General features: G+C 43.7%; 1 protein-coding gene across 1 annotated transcript; it reads left to right on the forward strand.

The window, feature by feature from the left end:
* The first annotated feature begins 743 nt into the window (after positions 1–743).
* On the forward strand, positions 744–25,234 carry LOC118020078 (protein ZNF365). The gene is made up of 5 exons (XM_035019949.1): positions 744–783; positions 2,522–3,277; positions 14,971–15,151; positions 21,486–21,523; positions 22,265–25,234. Exons 2-5 carry the CDS (start codon positions 2,535–2,537, stop codon positions 22,524–22,526), a joined length of 1,224 nt encoding a protein of 407 aa, XP_034875840.1. The 5' UTR covers positions 744–783; positions 2,522–2,534; the 3' UTR covers positions 22,527–25,234.
* Positions 25,235–25,934: the final 700 nt, after the last annotated feature.

Here is a 25,934-nt window from a genome sequence, read left to right on the forward strand (position 1 = left end):
GCGGGACTGGAGGCCTGAGGATTAGGGGAGAGGAGGCGTGTCCCTCAGATCCGGCTGAGGGCGTGGGGGGTCTTCTCGCTTTATTTATTCACAACCCACATACTTTACTAGATTTAGCTAAGCCGGTTAACTTAGCACCAGGATGCTCGGCTGGTGGGGCTAGAGTAGACGCTAGGTTATTTTGGGACATCCTCGGCCCCGCTGCTTAAGATGAGGAGGTCCTAAAATGAACACCCGGACCTTCCTGCCGGCAGATTAGCGAAGCCACCCAGCCGCGCCTCATCCTCACCCACACTCTCCCGCTCCCCAGTAACTGCAAAGTGCAAAAGAGCTGGCCAGGGCCTGCAGAAAGCGCAGCGCCTCCGAGCCTGGCACGCTTTTCCCCTTCCCTCCCCCGGGCAGCGAGCCCAGCGGCCCCCCGGGTGATGTCAGTGGGATCCTGAGCCCCATCCCGCTTCACGGCTGGGGGCGGGCAGACGGTGCTCCCCCACGCTGGGCAGAGCGGGGGGTCGCTCGCGGGGCCGCTGGCGCCCCAGGCCTCCCCCGCCCCGGGGCGGTCGCTCTCGGGCGCCGGGGTCCCCCGCAGCCGCGCGCGCCGACCCCGCCGGCCCGCGCCACGCTCCGCCTTGGACGCCGCGGGTCCCGGCGCGGGGGTGCGCGGGGGGTGGGAGCGGGCCCGGGCTCAGCCTGATTTACGGCTCTGCTGAAAACCGCTTTGCTCCCGCAGCAGTAGCACCGGCCGCCGCGGCAGCAGCAGCGGCTGCAGCTGCAGCAACAAGTCGGGTAAGTGGCGGCAGCGGGGCTTCTGCGCCTGCGGCCCGGCCCGGGGGGCGCGGCAGAGGACCGGCGGGGCGGTCCCGGGCTGGGGAGGGGTCGCGTCCCCTCCGCGCGGCGGGGAGTTAAGCTGTCGGCCCCCACTTGCGGGAACTCGTGTGCGCACGAATCCACTCTGGCTCCCGAGGGCTGGCCCGCAGCGGAGCGGGGGCGGGGAGAGCCGGGACCCTCGGAGAGCCGGGACCCTCCGGAGAGCATCTTTGCCAGCCTGCCCCGCGCGGGCAGAGGGAATGAGGGCTTTTCCTACAACCCTGCGGACTGGGGTTTCCCCTGGGCCCTTGGAAGCACGAGTACTCCCAGAGTGTGTGATTACCCATTTCCCCATTCGGGGATGCCAGCCCTTCCCCACTTCACCCCTTGAAATCCTGACTTCCCCTGCCTTCACCTCTCTGCTGCCTTTTCGGTCAGGGTTTGCATCCTGTCTCCACAAAACCGGTCGTTAAACGGCCCGCCCGTAGCACAGGAAGAGGTTCCCCTCTCTAGGGGCCAGAGGCTTATTAACCTGGAGGCTTTGCCTACCTGGCTGGGGACCGTTTGCGCCTCTGCTTTTTGAAGAGGTTGAGGGCCCAGTAACAACACTTTCCAGTCTAGACCTTTAGTTGAACTTCCTCTTTTTGGGGGCCCAGGGCTTGTTACATTTAAGTAGAAACCATTCCTGGAGGGAATAGGTATGCCCTGCTTGCAGAATAGGGTTGCTAGCAGTCATCTGTTGCTAGGGCTAAGATAATAAATTGCTACAAGGAAATAAGAACTTCCTGTTATTAAAAGAGTTATGCTGATACCTGTCGGGTTCAAATATTGGCCATCTCTAAAGGTTATCATATTAAAACAGGATCAGAGACGAGATAAATCCATTCAGAACACGGTTATTTTTCTGAAGTCCTGACCATGGTCCCTCTTGGGTCAAAATATATTTGATATCTTGAGTTCCCAAATGTCAGTAAATCTGGAATATGGGAGGCTATCATTGTTACCATAATATTTTGATTTATGCCATCACAACAATAACTAAAGGCAAAATCTCAGGTTGAAAAATTTCCAGCTGATTCTGTGTTTAATGCCACTGCGCCTAGCTTGAGTAATATCATTCCTATGTTTGAAGAAAGATCGCTGAACTCTCTCTCAGGACAAGTTTTGACAATTTGTGTGAGTTTTCCTCCTTTTTGGAATTCATGCTTACCAGGATTGTATCAGTAGAATAGGGCACAGGTTTGCAGTGAGTGTGCTCAGTTCAGGAGGGCAGGAAACTTAAATTCCACTTCTGGATCTGCCACTTTCCATCTGGCTTTGAATTCATTACTTTACCTCCTTGCTCCAGTTTTCTCATCTGCAAAAAGAGAATTTTACCCACCTTCTTCATCTTGGGCTGGGGCGGGGGAGCTTGGCAAGCTTTTCCTAAAGGCCCAGGAGTAAGTCATTTTGGCTTTGCAGGCCATAGAGGCTCTGTCCCAACTAGTCACTCATCTTTGCCTTCAGTGCAAAAGCAGTAGTAGGCCACACGGAAAGGAGTGAATGCGGCTGGATTTGGCCCGCGGATCGTAGGTTTTAATTTTAATGTGAGATATTATATGCCAAAGGCATTTGAAGCCAAAAGCCTCTGCCCTGGTAGAGGTGAGGGGCCACAAGCGTCTCAGCAGCACTTTTTAAACAGATGTGTAAACTACCTGTTTTCCGTTGCCCTGCCCAGGACCTGAAGAGTAATGCAACAGCAGGCTTTTGAGGCAAGCAGATACCCCTGGCAGGAGTCCTTCCAGAATGTTGCCGTGTGCCTGCCGTTCCGCTGCCCGAGGTGTGGAGACCATACCAGGTTTAGAAGTCTGTCCTCGTTGAGGGCCCATCTGGAATTCAGTCACAGCTACCAGGAAAGAACCCTCCTGACCAAATGCAGCCTCTTCCCATCCCTCAAAGACACAGACCTAGTCACTGCCTCAGAACCCCTGAAACAGGGAAAACTGCAGGGTACGGGCCACGTGGTGAAGCAGAAACCCAGCTATGTGAACTTATACAGCATTTCGCACGAACACTCCAAGGACAGGAAGCCATTCGAGGTGGTGGCCGAGCGGCCCGTGTCCTATGTGCAGACCTACACGGCGCTGGACCTGCGTGCAGACTCGCTGGAGGGGCCGCGCTCCAGTCCCGGACTGCCCACCTCGGACACCAAAGCCGCTTTCGAGGCCCACATCCGAGAAAAATTCAACCGGATGGTCGAGGCCGTGGACAGGACCATCGAGAAGAGAATCGATAAACTCACCAAAGAGTTGGCCCAGAAAACGGCCGAACTGTTGGAAGTTCGGGCGGCCTTTGTGCAGCTGACGCAGAAAAAGCAGGAGGTGCAGAGGCGAGAGCGGGCCCTGAACCGCCAGGTGGACGTGGCGGTGGAGATGATCGCTGCGCTCAGGCAGCGCCTGAGCGAGTCCGAGGAGGAGCTGCTCCGGAAGGAAGAGTAAGTGGTGTTGTGCCGTCGCTTTAGGCGCCTTCCCCCGAGTTACAAGCACAGGTCAAGCCACGATTGGGTTTTTCTTACTTGCAGCTACTTTGGCTGCCTTTCGCATTGATACAGTTGAACGTGGGATGCACAAGGCTTTTGATACCATTGACCCTCTCTGCGTATAGTCTGCAACCCGGCAGCAGGAGAGTCAAAATATTCAGTCCCTTCTCGCCTTGGAAATTATAGGAACGTTCGTTTTGAGAGAGAGGAGTAGCAGTGTATCTGTGGTGGGATCGGTTCCCAGCACCAGCTGGTGAGCAGGGGGGAGGTGAATGGGAAGGCAGAGAGGCGGCTCTAGCCCAGCCATTTCTCCTTGGTAGCCTCCCTCCATGTAGCCAAGTCAAGAACATGAGATGCTGTCTTGTTCGAGTATATAAATATGCTCTAAATACCAGTAATTCTGGCTTCTTTGCCATTTTGGATTATCTGCTCATGTTAATTAAATGTTGGTAGCTGAGAATCCATTTAATTATAGTTTTTATTTGGAAGAAGCAGGCATTAGTAAACCCAGAGGAGACTTTCTGATCCTGCTGGCTTCTGTGATTTTAGTTTGAGAATTTTCTTTTTGTAGAATGGTATGTGATGCTAGAGTCAGTCAGGCTTGCACAGAGTTGACAAGTGGTTTTCACAAGATAGAGGTGAAAGACATCCTACTTGGAAAAGCATTTCCTTATCAGGAAGTATGGCTTCAACTCAAACTAGAAAAGCATACCTAATAATGCAGTATATTTCCCAAATGCAGAATGTTGGATTTAGTTTTAAATGGAGGCTCAGAATTCGTAGAATCAAAGGGCATAAAAATGGATACCCTGGGATAAACTAGAAGGAAGGTTTCAAATAACTTGGATTATATTATAGAGGTTGACTTAATTTCATACTCTCTGTGTCCACTGGCACTCTTCTATCATGTATTGTCTCTTACAGTGTAGTAATTAAAGCCTCTCCATTTGGCGAGAGGCTGAGAAACCCTATATATTAAAGAGATCATTACCTAGTATCACTAAATGCCTACATTCTACCTAGAGGGAAAGCCTGCTCTGATCAACTAGAAATTTTTTTAATTACCTAGTGAGGACAGATTCAAATCAGCCACGGATTTACTTTGCTTTTAGGGAAATGATCTGTAATGACAAATGTTTCTTTCTTGGCTTCTGGAGTTTCCCCGTGGGAAGTTAGTGCCATGATGACCCATTGCGGCCACCAGGGTGATTAACATTGCATCACCGGAAAAATGGCAGATGGGGTTCCCCTATGTGCAAAGACAAGCTTAGAATTAAATTTGTGGTATTTCTGTTTGATTGAAGAGCAGTGAATTTAAAAGGAAAACAAACTGATTGTTTGCACATATTGATTTGTCATATTTTACTTATTAATTACACAAGTAAATAATGAATGTGGGATTTGGGCTGGTGGTTGCCTGGAGGGAAGCCAGTATGATGGCAGGGAGAGTCATATAGTTAGATCTAGGTTATTGCCAAGGATCTAACTTTTGTTTGGGGTGTTGGGTTCAAGAGTGCTTAGTTATTAAGAATATCTTAGTATAACTTAACTTAGTAAAAGCGGGCCATGCGTGGATCAATTATGGTAATGTTAACCCAGTGCTGTTACCTGAAGACCAATTGAAAAAGTAATATATACTCATAAAAAAAAAAATTTAACAGGGTAGAACTGTATGTGTTAAAAGTGTCCCTTCCTCTCCAAGCATACCCTGCTCCATCCTCCAGAGACAGCTACTGTTTAGCTTGGTGAATGTCCTTCCAGACCTTTCCTATGTAGTTACAATCGTATGTACTTTATACACAGAGAGAGATGCTATGTTCTCCCAAGTGGAATCGTGACACATACTATTTTGCCAATTATGTGTGGAATTTGTTGTTGTTTTAACATAGTGTGTTGCAGGCATCCCTCAGGCACTAAATATAGGATTATGTCATTCCTTTTGGCTATCGCATGGCCGTGGTGTGGATGCCTTCATGGCTGATTTCATCAGCTTGCTATTAATGAATACATGGTTTTGTTCTGTTTTCCTAGTATTAAAAATAGTGCCTCAGTTAACGGCCTTATACATATGTCTTTGTTCACGTTTTTGTGAGTATATCTGAAGATAAATTATGAATTGGTTTTTAGTATGTCATTTTGGACTACGGAGGGGGGCAGCAGCAATAACATTAAAAATAAAAACACTTTCAATGAAAATACAGTGAAACTGCCTTAAAATTTTAAACATAAAATTAACAAAGTCTTCATTTTTTTAAAGCCTTCATTTGGCCTGGCCTGTCCGTTCGTATTCAGGTCTTAAATAATCACTCTTTCTGTACGTAAAAAAGCACTGAAAGAGTCTTGTTTCCAGGAAGGACACTGGAGCTCTTGGTCTGAGAGGGTGACTGGCCAGCTCCCTCAGGGTCTGTAGTGTTCAGCCTCCCTGACACCCACCCCCTGCCCCCAAAACGGGGGTGCAGAGCAAGCCAGCTGCCCATCTGCCACACCACTGAAACCGAGTTCATTCGACTAGATTTGCCTGCCCTGGACCAGCCCCTTCCCTCCTCACCAGCCCTCACGGAGCTATGTCTTTGACCCAAGAGGTGACCTCTTAGATACGGGAAGACCCTATTTGGCCAGAGAGCAAACCAGGAGTTGTGCTGCCCTGCTAAACCCCTCCAGATGAGCCCTCAAGACTTATTTGTGAGAGAAAGCGCGTGGTTGCAGTCCTACTCAACATGGACTTCAACTCTGGGGACCCTTTGAGACACAGATGGGAGATTCAGTTTTAAAAAAACCCAAACACCTACGTGAGGCTCTCTCGCGTACGGATTGTTTTTCCCTCAATTTTAAGATCCTTTCAAGTGAGGCTTAGGAGGCTCTTCTGCTTATGGATTTGTTCTCTCAACTTTAAAATCCTTTCTTTCAAACTGAAATGAAAGACTCCAGGGCCGCTTCTGCCCTGAAGCTGTCCATAGGCTGAATGGTCTTGCATTATAGAGGGCCTATGTAAGCTCTATAACCGAGGAGATTGAATAGGCAATATCTTGTACTTTTTGGGCTGGTGAGTCTCCTTGTATCCCTGGAGAGAGGTGTCTATTTGTTTCTGGGGTGCAAATCCAAGGGAGATGTTGTCCGTCATCTTCACGAAGTCTCTGCAGCTTTAAAAGTGCTATTGAAGCAGGTATTTACTTATTCAAGAGTATTCGGAACTATAGGGTAGCCACTGCCTGTAATCAGGTAAATCAATCCCAGCCAACCTTGCGGTAAGGTATCCCTTAACAAGAAAGGATGGACTTGGATGGTAGCTGATTTGTGGCTGAGTGGGTCATCCAAGGTTTGGAGCATGCCTGCGTAATACCAGTAATCCCAAGTTTTTCTGTACCTCCTCCTGGTAAGACTGGAAAGCCCTAACTGAGCACCTGTGATGTGCCTGGCACCGTGCTAGGTGTATATGGGGAACATAAAATTCATGCTGTTTTCCTCTAAGGAGCTAACATCCTGCATAGGAAGCATAAAACATCCCTGTGATCATGTCCGTGTTCAGACCCAAGGTAGTTGGAACAAGTGCTTAAATACAAGGCATGGTTTCAAGTTGATAAACTATTAGAGAACAGATTTTTTTTTTTTTTTTTTTTTTTAAATATGAAGAGGCCACACTGAGGAAGTGAGGAGGAAGGGCAGTTATTTGCATCGGTGGCCAGAGGAGAGCGACATTGAAGGGACAGCAGGGAGAAGAAAGACTATTAGAGATGGCCCCTGAGGAGATCGTGTGATTTGGGAACTGGAAGGTACTCCTTGTCTCCTTCGGGATAACACTCTCATTTTACAGACGTGGAAAATAAGGCCCAGAGTAGTGGAATGACTCGCCCAAGGACAAAAATTTGGTAGCAGAGCTGAAATTGAAACCCATATTCCCTGTCTCTCTGCTGAGTGCTTTTCCCATTAATTCACTGTGTCTCAGCCAGACTTTTGAAAATGGGGTATTTGCCCAAAGCGTCACGACTTATGTAATACTGAATCTGGCCCATTTTGGAATGGGCCGGCTTCTTTGCTGTTTTGAGAGAGCTGCTACGGTGACGTCATTTATTTTTCTGATGAGATTAAAGGAGATATCAGCTGGCATCAAAGGTGTTGGGAAATAGGGAAATGCTGGCGTCCTAAGTGTGGTTATGCTATTCAGCTTCTGGAATACCAGCCCAGGGCTTTTAACGTGACTCTCTGGTTGTCCGTGGCCAGTCAGAATGGAGCATGCCAGCCCTTTATTGTGGTGAGGGGCCCCCTTATAATTCTGTCAAATCTCCATCCTACTCCCTTGCAAGCTACGATAGGTAAAATCCTTCCCTTCTTCCTTCATTATTTGCCCTGCTCTCAGCTGGCAGTCAGCCCAGGAGACAAATCTTGCACTAAGTGCCTGCCGTGCGTCAGGTACTGTTCTAGGTCCTACTGTGGTATACCCGATGAGTCCCATTTCTGCATTTACGGCAGGAAGAGGCCAGAAGGTAAAATTAAACATTAAACAGATCATTAGGGGTATGATGAAAGAGGCCTAAAGGGATGGCCTGAGCCAGGTAACATGAGTTAGGTTTCTATCGTAAGCTAGCTGTGGGATGCTGGCCTTTTAAAGTTTGACTTGGTATACCTTGCTTTGCACAGCTAAACCCTCTTGCCACTTAATTACAGCATTTCTATTTTTGATCAGCTAAAGCAGTGAGTAGACAACTTGGTCTCCAGATGGATCCATAGCTAGGAAACAGGCCAGGAAAAATCATGTTACATGTAGGGTTCAGTGGGACAGGGAGGGGTCTGTTTGCTCCACATTTTAGTGCATTTATGTAAATGAGGTCCTCTCTTCCCAGGCTGCTTTCCATGCAGACTTAAAAGTAATGTAGGAAAAACTGGACGTCAAACACGCCCTCTTAGGGATGGTTAAAAGTTGGAGACCAAGGAAAATATTCCGTTTTTCTCTGTCTAATGTCCGTGTACCTTCTTTCTGTCTGGACCCAGGGGCTTAGATGTAATGTTGATCTACTTATTACCAGTGAGAGTCATTTGACTTTCTCATTAGAGTTATTTTTTAAGCTCTTAATGAGAAGTATATACCTTTCGGTTTAGTCAAAGAAGCCAAAAGAGAAAGGTGAGGCAAAGGGCCAACAAAAGTAGAGATGGCATGGCTTCAGATGGGCTGCAGGTGCCCATTCCACCCTGTGGGGCCCCTTGGGATGCACAGGAGCCAACCCTGAGCTCCAGGTTGGCAGCCCGGCTCCCAGCACTGCAAGGTGGTGGACTCCAGCTTCAGGATTTGCCTCGCGGCTGACATTACGGTCTGTCTGACGTGCTCTGTGATCAATAGCTAGCCTATTTTTAGCCAGAGGTATTTTTACCATTTCACATACCTCCAAAGAGGTTCATAAATCAGTAATGTAAAATGAAATTTAAATAACTTGGTAGAGCTTTGCCTTTGGGAGGAGAAGCTGATTTTAAAGTGTTGTTTAAGAATAGAAGAGAAGCATCAATTTTAGATCCCACCCTCAGTCCTGTGGGAGGTACCTGTATTGTGGATTACTTTTTGGTTTTATGCCCTAGTACTTGTCTGGAAAAAGATAAAAAGAAACCTCAGGCTCTTTTTGTCAGTTAAAGATTTTCAGCTAGAGTGTGGTTGTACATTTCATGCACTCAGCAGAAATTTGTTGTGCCCCTATTGTGTGCTGGACTAGTGTTTGGTGCTGGGGTTACCACAGTGAAGGAGCAGGCAAGGTCCCTGACCACACAGATTTCCCAGTGGAATGGGGTACACGGCATGACTAGTCCTCTCTGCAGTGTGCGTTGTGGTAGGAGGCAACGTTCTGCGGGAGAACACAGCAGGTCACCTAACCCACACCTAGGCATGTGTGGGAAAGCTTCCTAACAGGAGAGCCCTGAGGTTAGAAGACTCATTAAGAACGGAGGCTAGGGAAAGGCAGTGGGAGGGACCCCAGTGGAAAAACAGCGTGTGCAGAAGTAAGAATCTGGCTCACAGGCTGAATGAAGGGAGGTCCGCGGTGCTGGAGCAGAGACAGAGGTGATGTGCATTTATGAGGCCCAAGGGGAACATCAGGCTATGGGATGGCCATGAAAACATAGGGAAATGACTGTAAATTACAGTATGCAATATGATCAGTGCGTTGTCTCCTATTAACAATGCACTTTGTAACATTGTAGTGAACACCGGGATGCATTAATGCATATTTCCCTCTATCTCTATACCTGCTTCTGGAGTGGGTTCATCACATGACAGTGTATCTTTAATTTCTCTGAATTATCCTGTCTTTAACCCACCTCAGAAGAAGTAATTGAGGGGTTCGATCTGTAAAAAATTAAATATTATCAATGTTTCAGACCTATGGCCATCCTGTAAATGAACAAGTGCCTGAGGGAACAAGTACGCTTTCTAAATAAAGCTTTGATCACACTGAAAGGGTTTTTTCACTCGGTGCCCCTTTGTTTGTTTGTGAATCTCAGGATGTGGACAGATTTCTAGCTCTGCATTGCATTCTGCATAACAGTGAGCTTCAGGCTAGTTTCTTATCCTATACTGGTACTTTTCCCTTTAGTATCAAGTATTGATTTTAAATAAAGTATATTTTCCACCAAAGCTTAAAACCTCGTGTTCTATAGTATTTAACCTTTTTAAAAAATACGTATATGAGAAGTCAAAGATGGGGCTGGAAGTGACGTAGACTCAGCTTCCCCGAAGCTGGTTTGCACACAGCCTGATGGGATTTCACTCAGGTTCCCTCTGTCTTCTCTCCCATCTGGCCCTCCAGGCTTCCCCCTATATTCTAGGTCACAGGGTTGAGAACCTAAAATAAAACCACACAAGTCTCTTCCTCTTCTCTCTGATGGCATCATATTATTCTTTCTCTTAGTCATTCAGCTCAGCTTTGTAATTATGTATTTATTTCATTATTTGTTTCTTTTAATATTTGCTTCTCCCACTGTATCCAGGGTTAGCACACTGCCAACCTGTCCAGCCTGCTACCTGTTTTTGAGGAGCTTGTGAGCTAAGAATTTTCAATTTGAAAAAAAATTCAAAAGAGAAATAATAATTCACGACATATGGATATTATATGAAATTCAAATTTCAGTGTCCATAAATAAAGTTTTATTGTTACACAGCCTCTATGGTTCTTTTGCACTAGGCAGAGTTGAGTAATTGTAACAGAGACCAGATGGCCTGCAGAGCCTGAAATATATACTCCCCAGTCCTTCACGAAACGTGGGCTGACCCTGGATTCAGCAGTAAGCTTCATGAGGATAGCCGTGGGTTCAGGACTGCCCCAGCACTAAGCCCAGTACCTGCTAACATTCAATAAGTGTTTGTCGAGTTACCAAATAGTGGAACAAATAAACGTGTGGACTGTGACCACATCCTCCTGGGGTTCCAGCCCTCGTTGCTCACTCCTCACCCACGTTCTGAGATTCAGGAGCACCTGTACCCAGCCTGGCAGGATCTCAAACTGTTGGCCCCACTTCTTCTTATATTGCTAAAAAAATATCTAAGGATCCCTGTAAGTTTTGTTAGTGTGAGTTTTATCTATCAATATTTACTGAATTAGAAACTAAAACTTAGGGGCGCCTGGGTGGCTCAATTGGTTAAGCGTCTGCCTTCGGCTTGGGTCATGATCTCGGGGTCCTGGGATCAAGCCCTGCATCGGGCTCCCTGTTCGGCAGGGAGTCTGTTTCTCCCTCTCCCTCTGCCTCTCCCCTCCACTTGTGTTCTCTCTCTCTCTCTCTCTCCCAAATAAATAAATAAAATCTTCAAATAAAAAAGAAATTAAAACTTAGAAATTCAAAATACAATTATTAATTTATTTAAAAAAAACAATAAGATAACAATACTCTTTAGCAAAAAGAGTAGCATGGTTTTATAAGTTTTGCAAATATTTTTAATATCTGACTTAAATAGAAGGCACTGGACCTTTTTACTTTTGCCTTTCATTTGTTGCAAATCTGTTGTTTCGGTGGAAGTAGATGAAGGAAATCCGATCTCACATATATATGTAGTAAGAAAAGGGAGGGGTGCTTTAATAGCTTTGTCCGAGAACAGGATATTCTGCTTTGCTACTAGGCCAGAAGGTGACAATTGGTAGTTTCTTCAAGATTCATTGAGATATGGGATCTGAAATCCTATCAGGGAATATCTTGTTCTTCCTTATATTGAAACCTGTTGGTCTGTCTTCCACTTTGAATGGATATTTGACGGTTTGGTCTAATTATTAAAGCGGTTATAAATGCAATGTGGTTAAACCTCGTTCTTTTTCATTCAGGAAATTCCTAAGATTCCTTGGGGAAATATGAGGTGTTTCTGGATATTGTTGGTCCAGATTGAACAGGATGTGAAAGGGGAATCTGAAGTTGTACACACAGGCTAGTCCACAATTAGTCACTGGGTTTGGTTACCGTTTTTTATCTAATACAGACACCCAGACATATTCTCAGCATGAGGCACTTCTCCAGCCATCATCTTATATAACATCTTATTTGAAATTAAATCATCAGGCTTGTTTTAACTGCCTTTTCTTTTTCTTTCTTTCTTTTTTTAGTTGATGTGAACCATTCGTAAACTGAAATTAAGTTAGTATTGACACCAGGTTGGTTGAAAAATGCAAAGGGTGTTCACTTCTCAGCTTCAGGGCACAAGGTAATTGGATGAGGGAGAGGTTAGAAAAAGATGCTTCTCTTCTACAACATGACATAACACTCCAGGATCAGCTAGGAGCATTGATGTTAATTTGCAAAAGTTTTATATAGAACCAGTAGCAAAACATTCCATGATTTAAAAATATAGCCACAGTCATAAACCGTATTGCACTCAGGTTTGTTTTCTTGCTTTTGAGATGTTAATCCTGTGGCATTAAGGGGTCAAATATTGCTGTTTTACATTCTAAGCTTTACAGCCTGAGAACCCCCAAATAGTAAATATGCATAGAAAAAAAAAAGACTGGAAAAATATACTAGGATGTTGATAGTAGGTACCTCTGGGTGTTGGGATTATGGGTCATTTTTTGTTTCTTCCTTGTCCTTTAAAATATTCATTACAACGAATATATATTGAACATTATATGTGATGTATTATATCAAGTGATGGGCTTAGAGCAGGGAACAAAAAGGCTGATTTGGCCCTTGCTCAGTTTTAGATCTTTTAATAGGTCAATTTTTATCTTTCCCAAAATAAATGTAAAATATTTCCGTAATGAGGTAAATATTACAAACCAAAATGAATTGAAAAAAATACACTGGCTCTTTGCCTATGTTTTTCTTTTGGGTAAGGGAGAGGGTTGTGGGTTTTGGTTGTTTTCCCTATAAGTACAGTTTGGAAACTCCTGTCATGATTCAGATATCCTAAGTAATCACCTACGAAGTCTCTACTCTGAATGAATGGAAGCCTTATGGTCAGAAAGACGAAGGAATAGCCATTTCCCAGGCTCTGTTTTCTAGTGGTACTTTTGAGCTCCATCTAGGGGATCTCAGCCATTCCTCAGAGCCATGAACAGATGTGGCATGCTGGATATAGCACCTGGACGGGCCCTCCATTATTTTGCTGCTAGTTTAAGGTTACTTAGGCAGATAAAAGCTGAATGACAGTAGCGCTTTAAAATTGGCTGGTGTCCATGGCCTGGACAGCTTGGAAAGTTCACGTCTTCCATGCAGGGCTCATACGGAAACATCTGGAAATAAACTTGAGACTTGATGATGGGAGAAAACTCCTTTCCAAAGGGATTCATTTCTTTTATGTGAATTTGTCTTAGCTACTGAAAGATAATAGAATTATTATGGAACTGCGGTTTATGTTTGATCCTGGAGAGGAAACTAGAAAAAAAAAAGGGGGTTAGTATAATAAGCAGTTCTGTGATGAATCACGTCAGAACCAGTCTCTCTTCTATTTTTATAAATATGTAATTTCTAAGGCTTTGCAGAGACATTTGACTCTGAAGGAAGTGTCAGAAAAGTTTCAATATAGCCAAGTGTGACATATTTGTGAGAGAAAAAAATCACAAATAATTGTAAAAGTGAGTCACTGACTAATTGTACAGAATAAAGGAGCAAGAAACCACTACCAACTATTTTGTAAAAAACTTCTGTAAAACTTCCTGGGTCAGACTTACCTGAAGTTCTGCTCTCAAGAAATTATGGAGCTAAGTGGAAGGTGCAGAGAAGGCAGTGTATTTCATCAACTATCTAGAACAAATGATGGAGTTAGATTTTTTTTTAAATGGGATTTCTTAATCTGAAATGAAAGAGCCTGGGAGGAGAATGAGCAGTCTTTAGAATCTTGGTTCTGCATTAAGTTGAAAGTGGCCAGATAAAGGAGGGGGTACTCCTTGAGGGTCAAGAGAGATTCTGAAGACACATACAAGAAGTACTATATCCAACAGGTGATAAAACGATGGAATTCATTACTCCTGGTGGGTGTGGCAGGACATACAAAGGGGAAGGCTGAAAGATCTTCATAATTTCTTATTGAGAATTGGATGAAGAGAGTTGTGATAATATGCACCTGTTGGTCATGCTGATTACCTGGTACTTGGCCTGAGAAAAAGGCCAAGCACCTGTGTGTTTGTGTGTTTGTATGTATGTGTGTTTTCGCAGAGTTGCTCGTGAGAATGGCTACCAAATTGTTACAGGTGTTGGTCTCAGGATAATGGGGTTTCAGATGGTATTTTCTTCTTTATATTCCTCATGTATTTGAATCTTTATAAAGAACGGTTTCATTTTAAGTCAGGAAAGTGTTGTTTTCATCCATGCATTAGAAATAAAAAGATATCAAATAGTAATAAAGTTATTAAAATTTTTCTAGATCTGTAAATGACAATGAATTATGTGGATAAAGGAATATTGTTTGAGGTATTTTGCTCAACTTTTTAGGGGAAGGGCAGTCCTGCACATGAATTCTCCTCTGTCAGCTAACATAGCTTTCCCGGTGGACCTTGGGTCAACCTCAGGATGGCATTTCTTGGACTATTTCACTTTTAGCTCAAAAATGCACAGTTGGACAAGGTGACTCATTTTACTCCGCATGCCCTTTCGTTTCCACACCTTCCCTCCCTGTGCTCTCTTCTCCCCCAGCAGCTAGACTTTTAAAATGTAAGTCAGAACTTTTCTCAAAAGTGTCCATTGGTTTCCCACCTCATTTATAAGAAAACCTGGAGTCATTATAGTGGCCCCCACTCTTTCTGTCCTTCCCAGTCCCCGCCTGCAGCCAGGCAGCCCTCCTAACTGTCCGTCAGACCTGTCTCTCTGCGAACCCACCTGGCTTATTCCTTGGTACCTGTTGCCCTGTTTCCCTATCCTGAAGGTTGTCCCTGACCCCTTTCTAAAATACCACTCACACATTCCCTTCTTCTGTTACTTTCTGTCCCCTTGCACCCGATTTCAGTTTTCTCCTTAGCGCTTACCACCCCTGACCTAGATATTTATTTGGATATTCAATAATGACACTCTCTTTCTACTGCAGTGCAATCTCGAAATAGAATCACTAAAATGTCATTTTATCTCTTTTGCCATCACTGCAAGCACAGTGCCAAGGGCATTGCCCGACACAGAGTCAGCACTCAATAAATACATGTTAAATGAATGAAGTCCTGGTTCATTTTTCCGCTTTCTGTTCTGACGTTTTTGCCTTGCAGAGAAGTTGTTACATTCAACCATTTCCTGGAAGCAGCAGCTGAGAAGGAGGTCCAAGGGAAAGCCCGGCTCCAGGACTTTATTGAGAATCTGTTGCAACGGGTAGAACTGGCAGAAAAGCAGTTAGAGTACTATCAAAGCCAGCAGGCTGCTGGCCTCTGCCAAGACATCAGTGAGCACGTGGTAAGTCACACAGGTCCAGCCACCATGCCTGCGGTCCTTGGGTATGGTGAGATCGGGTCAAGGACAGAGGAGAGGGGAGCTGGGGAATGACTTGCGGGAACCTCCTAGACATCAGCGCCAGCCGTCCCTGTGTTATGAAGTCATACAGGTGAATCCAAGACACCTGGAAGTAAGTGAAATTCCGGATGCACGGTTGTCTTCACCCCACCACTCCACACCAACATAAATAGGTAGAGATATTTTTATATTAGAGAATAACAGAGTTGGAGGTGGCTGAAGAAATCATGGGTCTCAATCTGGGTGCTCAAGTAGATGGGGAGGTATTATCCTGTTTGGGAGCTCTTCAAGAGAATCTTAAGAAAGCTTTGGCCTTTCTTTGTAGTAGCAAAATCTAACCACATACCTCTTTTTTTCCCTGAAGTGGAAGGACACCACCATCTGCTAGTCTCTATAGGTGAAACATTCTTTAAGTAGATTTTCAAAAAGTCTTAGAGAATTTCACAAGTGGCAGTTCTATAATAAATATTTGCGTACAAGTTTATATATTGTTTCAGGGACTTAAGAAACCCCCAGAGCCCAGACAAGAACCGTGGATATGGCTAAAGGTCCAGATTCTGCTAAGTGGCTTGATCGAGATTCCCTGGTCTCTTTGGGGGTTGGGGAGGAGGTACAAATAATCACGCTCTAGATGAGGGAGATGGGGGGTCGTATTTGCTCTCTAAACAGTTTTTTGATAACAACAAAGCCAGAAAAAGAACTTTTGAAACCCCAAAGTGGTTTATTTATAACATTTTCATGATCTGTTTGATTTTATTTATGCTTAGCCCCTTCCCCAAAGATTTTTAAATGATTCTTTTACTTCCCCTGCAAATGGACTGTACATATAAGGGAGAGAAAAATAGGGAACATTTATGCTAACCAAAATGTTGGTAAAGTTGCTACTGGTTGATTAAAAAGTTTAGTTTGAGCATTCTGGAAGCCAAGATTAAAGGGAAACATGATTAAATCACAAAAGAAGGAATGAGATGACAAGCAGGTGGATAAAAGAAGGAAGGTGGGAGGAACAGACAACAGGAAAAAAAGGAGAGAGGGAGGAAGGAAGAAATGAAGAAACGTTATGCAATCTTACTGTAATGTATAGTGAGCCTTAGAGCAGGGCAGCAACGGGAGCTCTAGAACTTTCCAGTCAGGAACAAAAGTGGGCTGGAAAGAAGTAAGTTTGTTACTTCTGTGAGGGTCCTACTGGAACCTCAAAGCAGTTTTAGCCACCTGACATGTTTATTATTTTCCTGTTGGTGTCTGTGATCTCCTGAGAGGGAGCTTACACTTCCCTCCTCAGTTCCTCTCTCACCTCCTTGGGAATCTGTGAGTGCAGTCATAACTCAGTGTGGCTGAAGGGACGCTCTGAACCCTTTCCTGCCTTCTTCCCATCCTGCTCTCTATCAGGAGAGAGTGTGGCATGGGGTCACGGGGCCCAGATGTGAGGTGAAAAGGACTGGCTTCCAGATCATTCCCGCCCTGCTCCTTGTCTTCTGGGGCCTATAATTCTATTAAATGAAGCAGTTGGACCAGATGCTCGCTAGGGTCTTTGGCCTCTTAAATTCTCTGATCGTCACCTGACTTCAGTGGTTAAGAATTCTAAAATAAAAATGTAGCATGAATAGTCTCAGTATTTAGGCTTACAAGTAACCCAGAGCTAAGAAATGGGTAAAATTCTACTGTACAAAGCCAAGAGGATCTTAAAAGAAAGAAAGCAATGGAAGGCAAGGAGAAAGAGAGGAAGCCTATTCGTTCTCTTATTTATATTTCTGTGCTCACTTTCCTCTGCTCAGTTTATTTTTCCAGCTTGAAAATTAAACATCCTTTAAGAGATATTGCCAGTGATTATTTTCACCGAGATGGTAGACGCCATCAAAAGTTGGACAGGCCTCAGGTCTTCTAGTCAGCTGTGTATATACGAAGTTCTGTGTGTGTGTGTGCACACGCATGTACACACATAAATACACAGATTTACAGGCACACGTGCACATTCATCTAGACATACAAATACAGCAGGGAATTAATCCATATTTGCATCTCCTGTGTCCCAAACATGACATGATCTGCCCTCGTCAGACTTGATCTACCCGAGGAAGAATTGACTGATTGAAATAAAGGAAAATGCAGTTAAGATGGTAGTGGGGAATATAGAAGGGAGAGCAATCTGTGAGTAGGACACGGTCAGGCTGCAGTGAGGCGGACTGTCACTGTTGTGGGGAGGACGCATCGCCCCGAGAAGACCAAGAATGAGGTGCTTTGTTTCTGAAAGGATCGAGCAGAGACGCACTTTCCCCATGTTCGTGGAAGTCCTCCAGACTCCACTTTGGTCCGTAACATAGCACATTATGATGTAGTCTGCAGACCCTCAGACCATTTCTCCCTTTTCCTTCAGCTGCTTAATCTTAACAATATACCCGCACCTCTGAAATTAGGAACAGTGTCTTTGATGTAATGCAAGTGCTAAGTCTGGCCTCCCAGAGTTCCTGTGGCCATCCACACACAGAAGAACTTGGATGCTTTTAGCAGGAAAAGCTTCAAATCATCACTTTATTGACTGACTTGGCCCAGCTTAGTGAAGCCCCAGAACAGTGAGGAGCTCTGCCTTCTGGAGCCTCAGCCACTCCCAGGAGAGCTCATTGCCCCAGAGCCTGGAATGCCGTCCCCAGCCGACCTGGCTCTTCATTGTTGCCAAAGCCACACCGAGAAGCAGTGTCTGTCCCTTTCCTCGTTTTCTCATTACCACCTCCAGACAGCAGTGAAATTTCTAGATTGATGGATGAGGTGCTTCTTTCCAAGGTGTGTTCTAGCTTTAAGATTCTTTTATGCCCTAGAAAAATTCCCCCTCACATTTAGTAAATGCCTTTTCTGAAATGATGTTTCGGCATCTGTAGTTCCCCTTAATTCCCTTGAGCATTTGCGTTCTTTTTCACCTGGCTGATTTCTAAAAACGTAACATGCTTACTCAGATATTTTGTCTTTGTGCTCTAAAAAATGCTGTCAAATTAGACATCAAGTGACCTAATATCCCATCTGCCAAAATCACGCACAGACCTGCTCAAAGGGAAGGTCATGAAAAGCTCAGATCATCTCATTTTAAGTGTTGCAGTTAGTTCCTGCAGGTTGTACGTCAGGGCTAGCAGCCATTCATTTAGTATGTGTTTATTGGGAATGCAGTACTTACTGGGTGCTGGGGGAACAGGGTGAATGAGGTGGGTGAGGCCCCTGCCCTCAGTGAGGAGGGTGATGATCCCAGATACAAGTCCACACATAACTAGGATGATCTCAGCAGGTGATAACCCCTGTAAAGAAAAAGGTGAGAGGAGGTGTGTGAGTGGCTGCCCCCATCCCTCTGTGGTCAGGAGAAGCCTTGCAGAGGAGGCTGCATTTGGACTGTGACCTGAATAACAGGACTGACGTGGCTCTCTGAAAATTGGGAAGTGGTTTAGAAGGGAACAAGCTTGGCACGTTTGGGGGATGAGCTGAAGTCACAGATGCAAGAAGGTTCCAGATCATGCCGGGGCTTCTGGGTCACAGAAGGAGTTTGGATCCGTTCCAGAGCAGAGAGGGAAGCCGTTGGTAGGTTGTAAGCAGGAGGTGATTTATGTTTTAGCAAAATCCCTCTGGCTGTTGGGTGCAGAATAGACTAGAGGGGTACAGGACTGAGAGAAGTTTAGAAGGCCATTATGGTGTGGCAGGGGAAGGGGGATGGCAGCTTGGGGAGAGCAGAGGCGGAGAGAAATGGCAGGTATAGGATATATCCTGGGGAAAGTGTTGACTAAACCAGCTGGAATTGCTGAAAGATTAGGTTTTAGCAGGTGAAGGAAAGGGAGGAATCGAGAATGAATCTAAGATTTGGGCCTGAACAGTTGAGTATACAGTGCTGCTATTCACAGAGGGGAGGTGGGAGGAGGGCTGGGTGCCTAGTTTCTCCAACCCAAAACAACCTGAGACACCATGTTTGCACTCAGATGGGCTCTCTGTGCAGCTATTTATATTTTTCCAGAACCTTCCTTAAGGACTCTTCTTGATCCCCATCCTCCTACAAAGTAGATGGACTATAAGAAAATAGAGGCAATGAGGGGCCCTAAGGGGGCAGAGGGTTTCCATCTGCCTGAGGCTATGGGGCCAGAAGGAACAGCGGCCTCTTGTGTTCACAGGGAGGAGAGCATGTGAGGTTCTGTTGGGAAGGTGGTAGCAGGCCCTGCCCTGCCTCCAGCCAAGCCTCATGATCTGTAGGATCACTGGAGAGATTCGGATCCAGCCATGGATTCCACTGATCTTTTTGTGTACAAACTTGCTGGCTCTTCCACAAACACATGCTCCTTAAGGAGGCAGAGCAGTGTGAAGTCTTGCTCGGACGTGGAATGTCCTAACTTGGGTTTGAAGCCCAGCTCTAAAACTGGTAAAGCATTCAGGCTTCAAACCAGCTACTTAACTTTTCGGCCTTACTTTCTACATCTGTAGGGTGGGGATGACCATGCTTACCTCATAGGGTTGTTTTGAGGGTTAATTGTGGTGGTTATATAGTCAGCATTTTATCCAGTGTGTGACATATAGACCTGCACAGGTCATGGTACTTACATATCTGTGTATAGGTGAGCTTTATGGCTCATCTCCAGCCATATTTATTTGTGCATTTACCTTTCGGTAATACACACAGTAAACTCTTCTAATTTCCTAAGGTCCCAGCAGCGTCCATCAGTGACATTCATAGGCACCAAGGTTTTGGTTCTTAAAACATTTTGGAAGTCAGGGACCTCTTTGAATTAGATGACATTGTTGGCCTCTTCCCCAGGGAGGAAAGTATGCATATGCATGTAAATACACACACACATACACATACACACACACACTTTACATAAAATTCCAAAGAGTATTATACGTACATATGCAACAAATCATCAAACTATATGCTTACATACATATATACAGTAAAGTGAAAAAAATTTGTTATGCCATAAGAATAACTTAAAAGAAGGAAGCAATTTAAAGGAAGAAAAACCCTGTAAGCTTTTTTTTTTTTTTTTTTTTTTTTTTAACAATTTATACATAATACTAAAGTGCATTCCAGGAGCCGAGCTAAGAAACCCTTACTAGTGGTAGCGGGGCCATCGCGGAAAGATGGAAATGCTGAAACCTTCGGGTTTCCCAGAAGCTGCCAGCCTGACGCTTGCCTGAACCCTCTGTCTGACCTTCTTTGTATATTGCATAATCTCAAGCCCCTCCTTGGGGGTGCCTTTTTTGGTCCACCTCTATTAATCTCCTGTTGAATCCAGCCAGTGTGAACAGGGTCAACAGTAAAGCTTACTTTTCATTGAGTCAGAAGGCAGAAGCCAGGAATCTCATCTTGCCTTCCTGGGGACATGACCCTCAAAAGTTTAAGGAAAGCTTTCTGATTTGTTTCTGACTACAGCTCAAGCTGCAGACAGGAGACCCGGGGAGAGTGACCCTGTTATGCTGAACTTGGTTTCTCTGATTATTTGAATATGGTAGGACTCTCGTCTTGGTCACACTGGGCCCCAACACCAACGTGGCCCTTTCTGCACATTTTCTTTATCATCCTCTTCTTCTGTGGGTCTGCCTCCTGCTGTGACAGCACTTCTTTTAGTGAAGGCTACATGAGGGAGGTCAGGAAGGAAGGTTGGGAGTACACTGGGTTTGCCTCTAAAGTGAATGGTGACATCTGGCTCGCAAAATGATAGTTCTCAATTTGTTCTGCAAATGATATTTGAGCCTAGCCACAAAAGGGCATGCAGATACTTCATTGGGAGTGGAAAATAATCTCAATGATAGATGGCCTCAGGGACAGTTGTGGAGTTGGTCTTCATAGGCTCTCACTTTAGAAATGATGTATTTTAGGCAATAAACATTTTATGCCAATTTTCCGTTTAGTTGATACACTGTCACCAAGCACAGCTGTAGTAAATTAGCTGCACATGCAGCCTGAATTAATCAAGAAATAATGGCGCATCATTCTAGTTTTAAAAAACATGTTTCTTCAGATGTTGCTCCATTAGAGGGCTCTTTGACATTTTGAAATTTTTTAGATCGACTGATAATGGCTTCTTGAAAATCTCAGAACAGCGAGCCACAGAGGCTCCCCGAGGAAGCAGAGGCCGAGCACAAGATGTTCTTGTTCCCTGCCGTGGCGGAAGGTGCCATGGGCCGTGCTACTGATAACAGTTCCTGGCTTCCTTAATGGGAACGGTTTCTTAAAAATATAAGCAAGAAAGATTTTAAAGCCAAATCCAACCTTCAAGCGAAGTAATGTTTTTTCTTATTTGTTTTCCTTCAGCTTACAGATATCTTCTCAAATAGGAAACCCAAATGCCTGTATGTATATCTTTTTATACTTGGGCCATTTGATAATGTTTGCATAATGTGTTTTCCTGTTACATTTTATGTATATAATATCTGTATTCGAAATGGATTTGAGAGTCTCCGATGAAAATGTACCTGCCTGGGTACCTAATTTTGTAAATTGCAGATACAACTTTTAACTATGCTAATAGCTTATTAGTATATGGCAGTATGTTAGTGGTCCAGGAGTATTTTTACAGTATTCTATAATGTAACTTTCTCTTATTGAGGTATAGTGTAATCATAGTAGCTCTATAGTAGTATTAATGTATGTATACTATGTCATATGTAATATATGTATAAATTTATGCTAGGAATCACATACTTTATGATGGCTACACGACTATTACTACTATATATAGTCACTTAAAGAGTCAAGGGGTTTGGATTCTGGTCTCATCTTTCCCATAGACCAACTGTATGTATTGTCCTGGAGAGTCCCTTACATTTTCAGTGTCTCAGTTTTGTCTCTGGTGAGAGAACTAGTAACATCTCCCTGGGAATTTGGCATCATGAGATCATTTCATGAAGGCCACAGGACTTTTTGAAAGAAAAATACCGATTTGTATTTGATTTACTGGCAGCATTTCTGCCACTCTGGCATGCAGGAGTGAGTGTACCGTGGATGGTTTGTTTTTGCTTTTGTTTTTTTCTTTTAAGGTTCTAAACAAAATCTTTCTTTCTGCTCATCTCCCCCTGCTCGACCATCTGTAGAAGTAGAGGGCATCCACATCCTGTGTGTAACCACGCTGATCTCAAGACCCATTTTCATCCAAAAGGAAGGAGCTACCTGAGAAAAGCCAAGGATGACAGAGCCAGCATGCAGCCTGCTAAATCCATTCACGAACAGGCTGAGTCCCCAAGAGAACTCTGCAGACCATCGAAGAAAGGGGAGCCTCTGGGGTTTAGCCGGAAAGGCAACATCAGGCCCAAAATGGCCAAAAAAAAGCCAACAGCAATTGTGAACATCATCTAAAAGGGTGGTGGCCCTGGACTATCATTGCCGGGCTTTGCAGAATGTTATTCTGGGGGCCAACAATAATGCCCTTTGGGATACATCTCATAGTAAGACACGTTGGAAAAAAGAAGGGCATAATACATTTATTTCGTGGCCATTCAGGCACCTGGATTAACCAGAATTTAACAAACGGGAATCTCGGGGAACCAGAAATTTATTACAGGCCCCTTTTAGAAGCAAGAGGCAGATTACAGAAAGAATTGAAAAAAAAAAAAATGAAAACAGTCTTATTCCAAAATTTTAGTTAAAAGAAAGCTCCAACTTGTAAAATAAATAGACCACTCTCCAATAGTGTCTGCATCTGGGGTTCTGTGTGGGGGTGATTCAGCCGACGCCCAAGGCCACACAAGATGTCAGGCACTAGGAAGAAAGTCTTCTGTGTCCACTGCTCTCTAAATTGTGGGGCAAAGAATGGGAATGCAAAGTTCTCTTAATGGCAGTGAAATAGTAATATTTTTATTTGTTTTTAACTTTGCCCTCCATTAATTTGAAAGCTTCCAAAAATAAGGATTCCTGTTTCCCCAAGTATTCTGGTTAATCAATATTTCAACGTTTGGGTTGCTTCCAGGACTCATCTCGTTAGACTTCAGTTTTCATTTCCAGTTTGTTCGATTCAGGTTTGTTGTTTCCCTGGATGCGTGTTTATTCTGACTTTGGGGCGCCTCTGCTCTCTCCTTTGGCTGAGCGTTCTGCACCCCGAGACCAAGCTGCAGCCTCTGTCTTCAAAGCCATTAGTGTTGTCTGTGGTTGGGACGGAAAACCCCATCAAAACCTTATAGCCATGAAACTCTTTGATCAGTTCCCATCACAGTTCCGGGTCTGAAGGGCTGGAGCAGCCCCAGATGGCACGTCTCGTGCATCGTGAGCCGGGGCCTGGCAACACTGCAGACCTTCCTCAGCCCTTTCCTGCTGCCCTGGTAATAGCAGTGGCCGCTGGGGGCTCTGGGCATGCTGTCCCCTTGCTGGCCTCCCTTTTCCACCTCCCGCTGCTTCTGTGCCCTTTGATGATTAAATATACGTCCTTACCTTCCAAGCAGGTGTTTGAAGCGTTCACTGGACACTGCTTTCTAAAGTAGTTTCTGAAACAAACAGTGCATGTGGGATCCACAGTCTGAGACTGTCCTCTCCCTCCCAAAAAAAAGCCTTCAATTCCATAAAGAACCATCTGTTAAGAACCTCCTGCTTTATGGTTCTCATCAAGAATGAATTTCCATGTTACTTTTTTTTTTTTTAATGTTAACAATATCATCAGGTCTTCTACAGAGTTTACAAGTGCTGACATCCTTCTGGAAAAAAGAGTAGTTATGTCCACAAATGTATACATATACATATATATATATAACACAAAATATATATGTCAGGTATATTAATAATTTATTTTTAAATACTCAGCAAAAGGTGTGTGTTTGTAGTGGGTGGTTTTTAAACTATATACATTAGTTCATGTAAGCTGAATTCTCTTATTTTGAAAATTAAAAGTGTAACCTAATTAACATTAGTAGAATAATTGTTATTGCAATAAACATCAGATTAGCAATGCATTAAAAATAGGTATAATGCAGTTACTTAAATTGCCAGTAAGTTGAAAAGTGTAACTTATCATTATACAAATATTTTTAACCTATCATCGTGAAAACGTTGATTTTTGAACCTTCACTTTGACATCTGGCTCACGGGGGTGGGCCATTCATCTGGTGTATAGGCAACTATCAAGTGGGAAAAAACATTGCTGTGAAGTGAATATCACTGTTTAGGCTAACATTGTAAAAATTGTAGTGTTACAATTATTGTTTATTTGGAGACTTAATCTCCTCCAAAGTTATTTATTATTGATGTTTATACCATGATTGCACTCTAGCCTTTTACATACTAAAAAATTGATTTGTTGGTTGTATTGCATGCCCTTTGTCCTGTAACACGTGTGTGCAATGACAACAACTTGTTTTTAAAGGTGGTAGAGCCAGATTTTTTTCGTTTTATTTAACATAACCTACATTTTCAGTTTTTATTTAATATGCCTAGAGGGCATGACAGCTCTCTTTGACAGTGGTACTCGGTTATCTTCAGAAAGCACCATAATGTCATATCTACTCTACATACATTACACAAGACAAATGATTTTAAGATTTATTATATTAAAAAATTCTTTTTAATTCCAACTCAATTCTGACTGTCATACAAGGAAATGCATTATATATGTTGTGCTTCCTTAGAGACGTAAATTTGCTGTTGAAACATGGGAGCTGGCTCACTCTAAGGGATAGTTCACTTACATGCCATGGCCTGGGCCATGTACCATGTCCCACTTGGGTCTTATTTTTAAATACATATATTTTGTCCACATGGGCATTCAACCTGTGAGTTGATTTTTGGAGAAATTACCAAAGTTTCTGGGAAAACATGTTCAAGGCTATGCTGAAGAATGGATCTAATTTTATTATTTGTTTTGTAAGGAAGAAATTTTTCTTTGAAGTGGGCTTTCATTCTTTTATTCCCAAACTAGGTTATAGATTTTCAACTGCAAAGTTCAGGTTGCTTAGACACTGTTTTCCAGCATTCTGCAGGGTAGATCACTTGTATGGAAATTGGAATTTTCTTTTCCCAGAATTCAAAAGAAAAACTTTTTAGATTATGAAATAAATATAATAATAAAGCTATATTTATGACTAATGTGTTGGTATATTTTGTCTAGTTGAAGTGTTTCTGGGGAGCCAAGTGTGCTGGTCCATTGAACAGTGAACAAAATGGTCTTTCATGAATAAACTGTTCACTGTACATATAATCACCATGATCTTGTACCTAATAAGCTTTCTTGAGAACTTAGCTGGATCATTTTTATTTATCACAATGCCTATATCTAAAAGTTCTTTTTACATACGTTCACACTGAGAAGTCCTCATTAAAAGCCCATTTGGTGCTTTTCTCCCATCTTCCTCCACACTATGAGTAATTTTCCTACACTCTATTTTAAACTTGGCAACTCTTAGCAAAAACCATGGACAGATTTCACAGTGTATATCCCAACTTATATAGGCCATACATCTCAGTCATTGCAAGACCCAGAGAGTGATTACAATAGATAACAGAAGTACTGTGTATCACTGGTAGATTACTCAGCCATTGGTCCTTTAAGAGCCATGGAATTAAGAAAATTTAGGGGATGCCATTTGTTTAGGAGCTGTTAGGGCTTTTAGGGAGATAACCTTAGTCTGTTCTTATAATTACTCGTGTTAAAGTTGATGGATTCACCAGGTCATAATGTTCTTGACGAATAACTGTGACATTCTCAATTATCTCTGGGCGTTAGAAAACATAAATAAATCCCAGTATCTTGATTCTGTTTAGGCTGGATCCTTAAAAAATGAA

Source organism: Mirounga leonina, unplaced genomic scaffold (genome assembly GCF_011800145.1).
Source record: "Mirounga leonina isolate KUSES-001 unplaced genomic scaffold, KU_Mleo_1.0 Mir_109, whole genome shotgun sequence".
NCBI lineage: Eukaryota > Metazoa > Chordata > Mammalia > Carnivora > Phocidae > Mirounga > Mirounga leonina.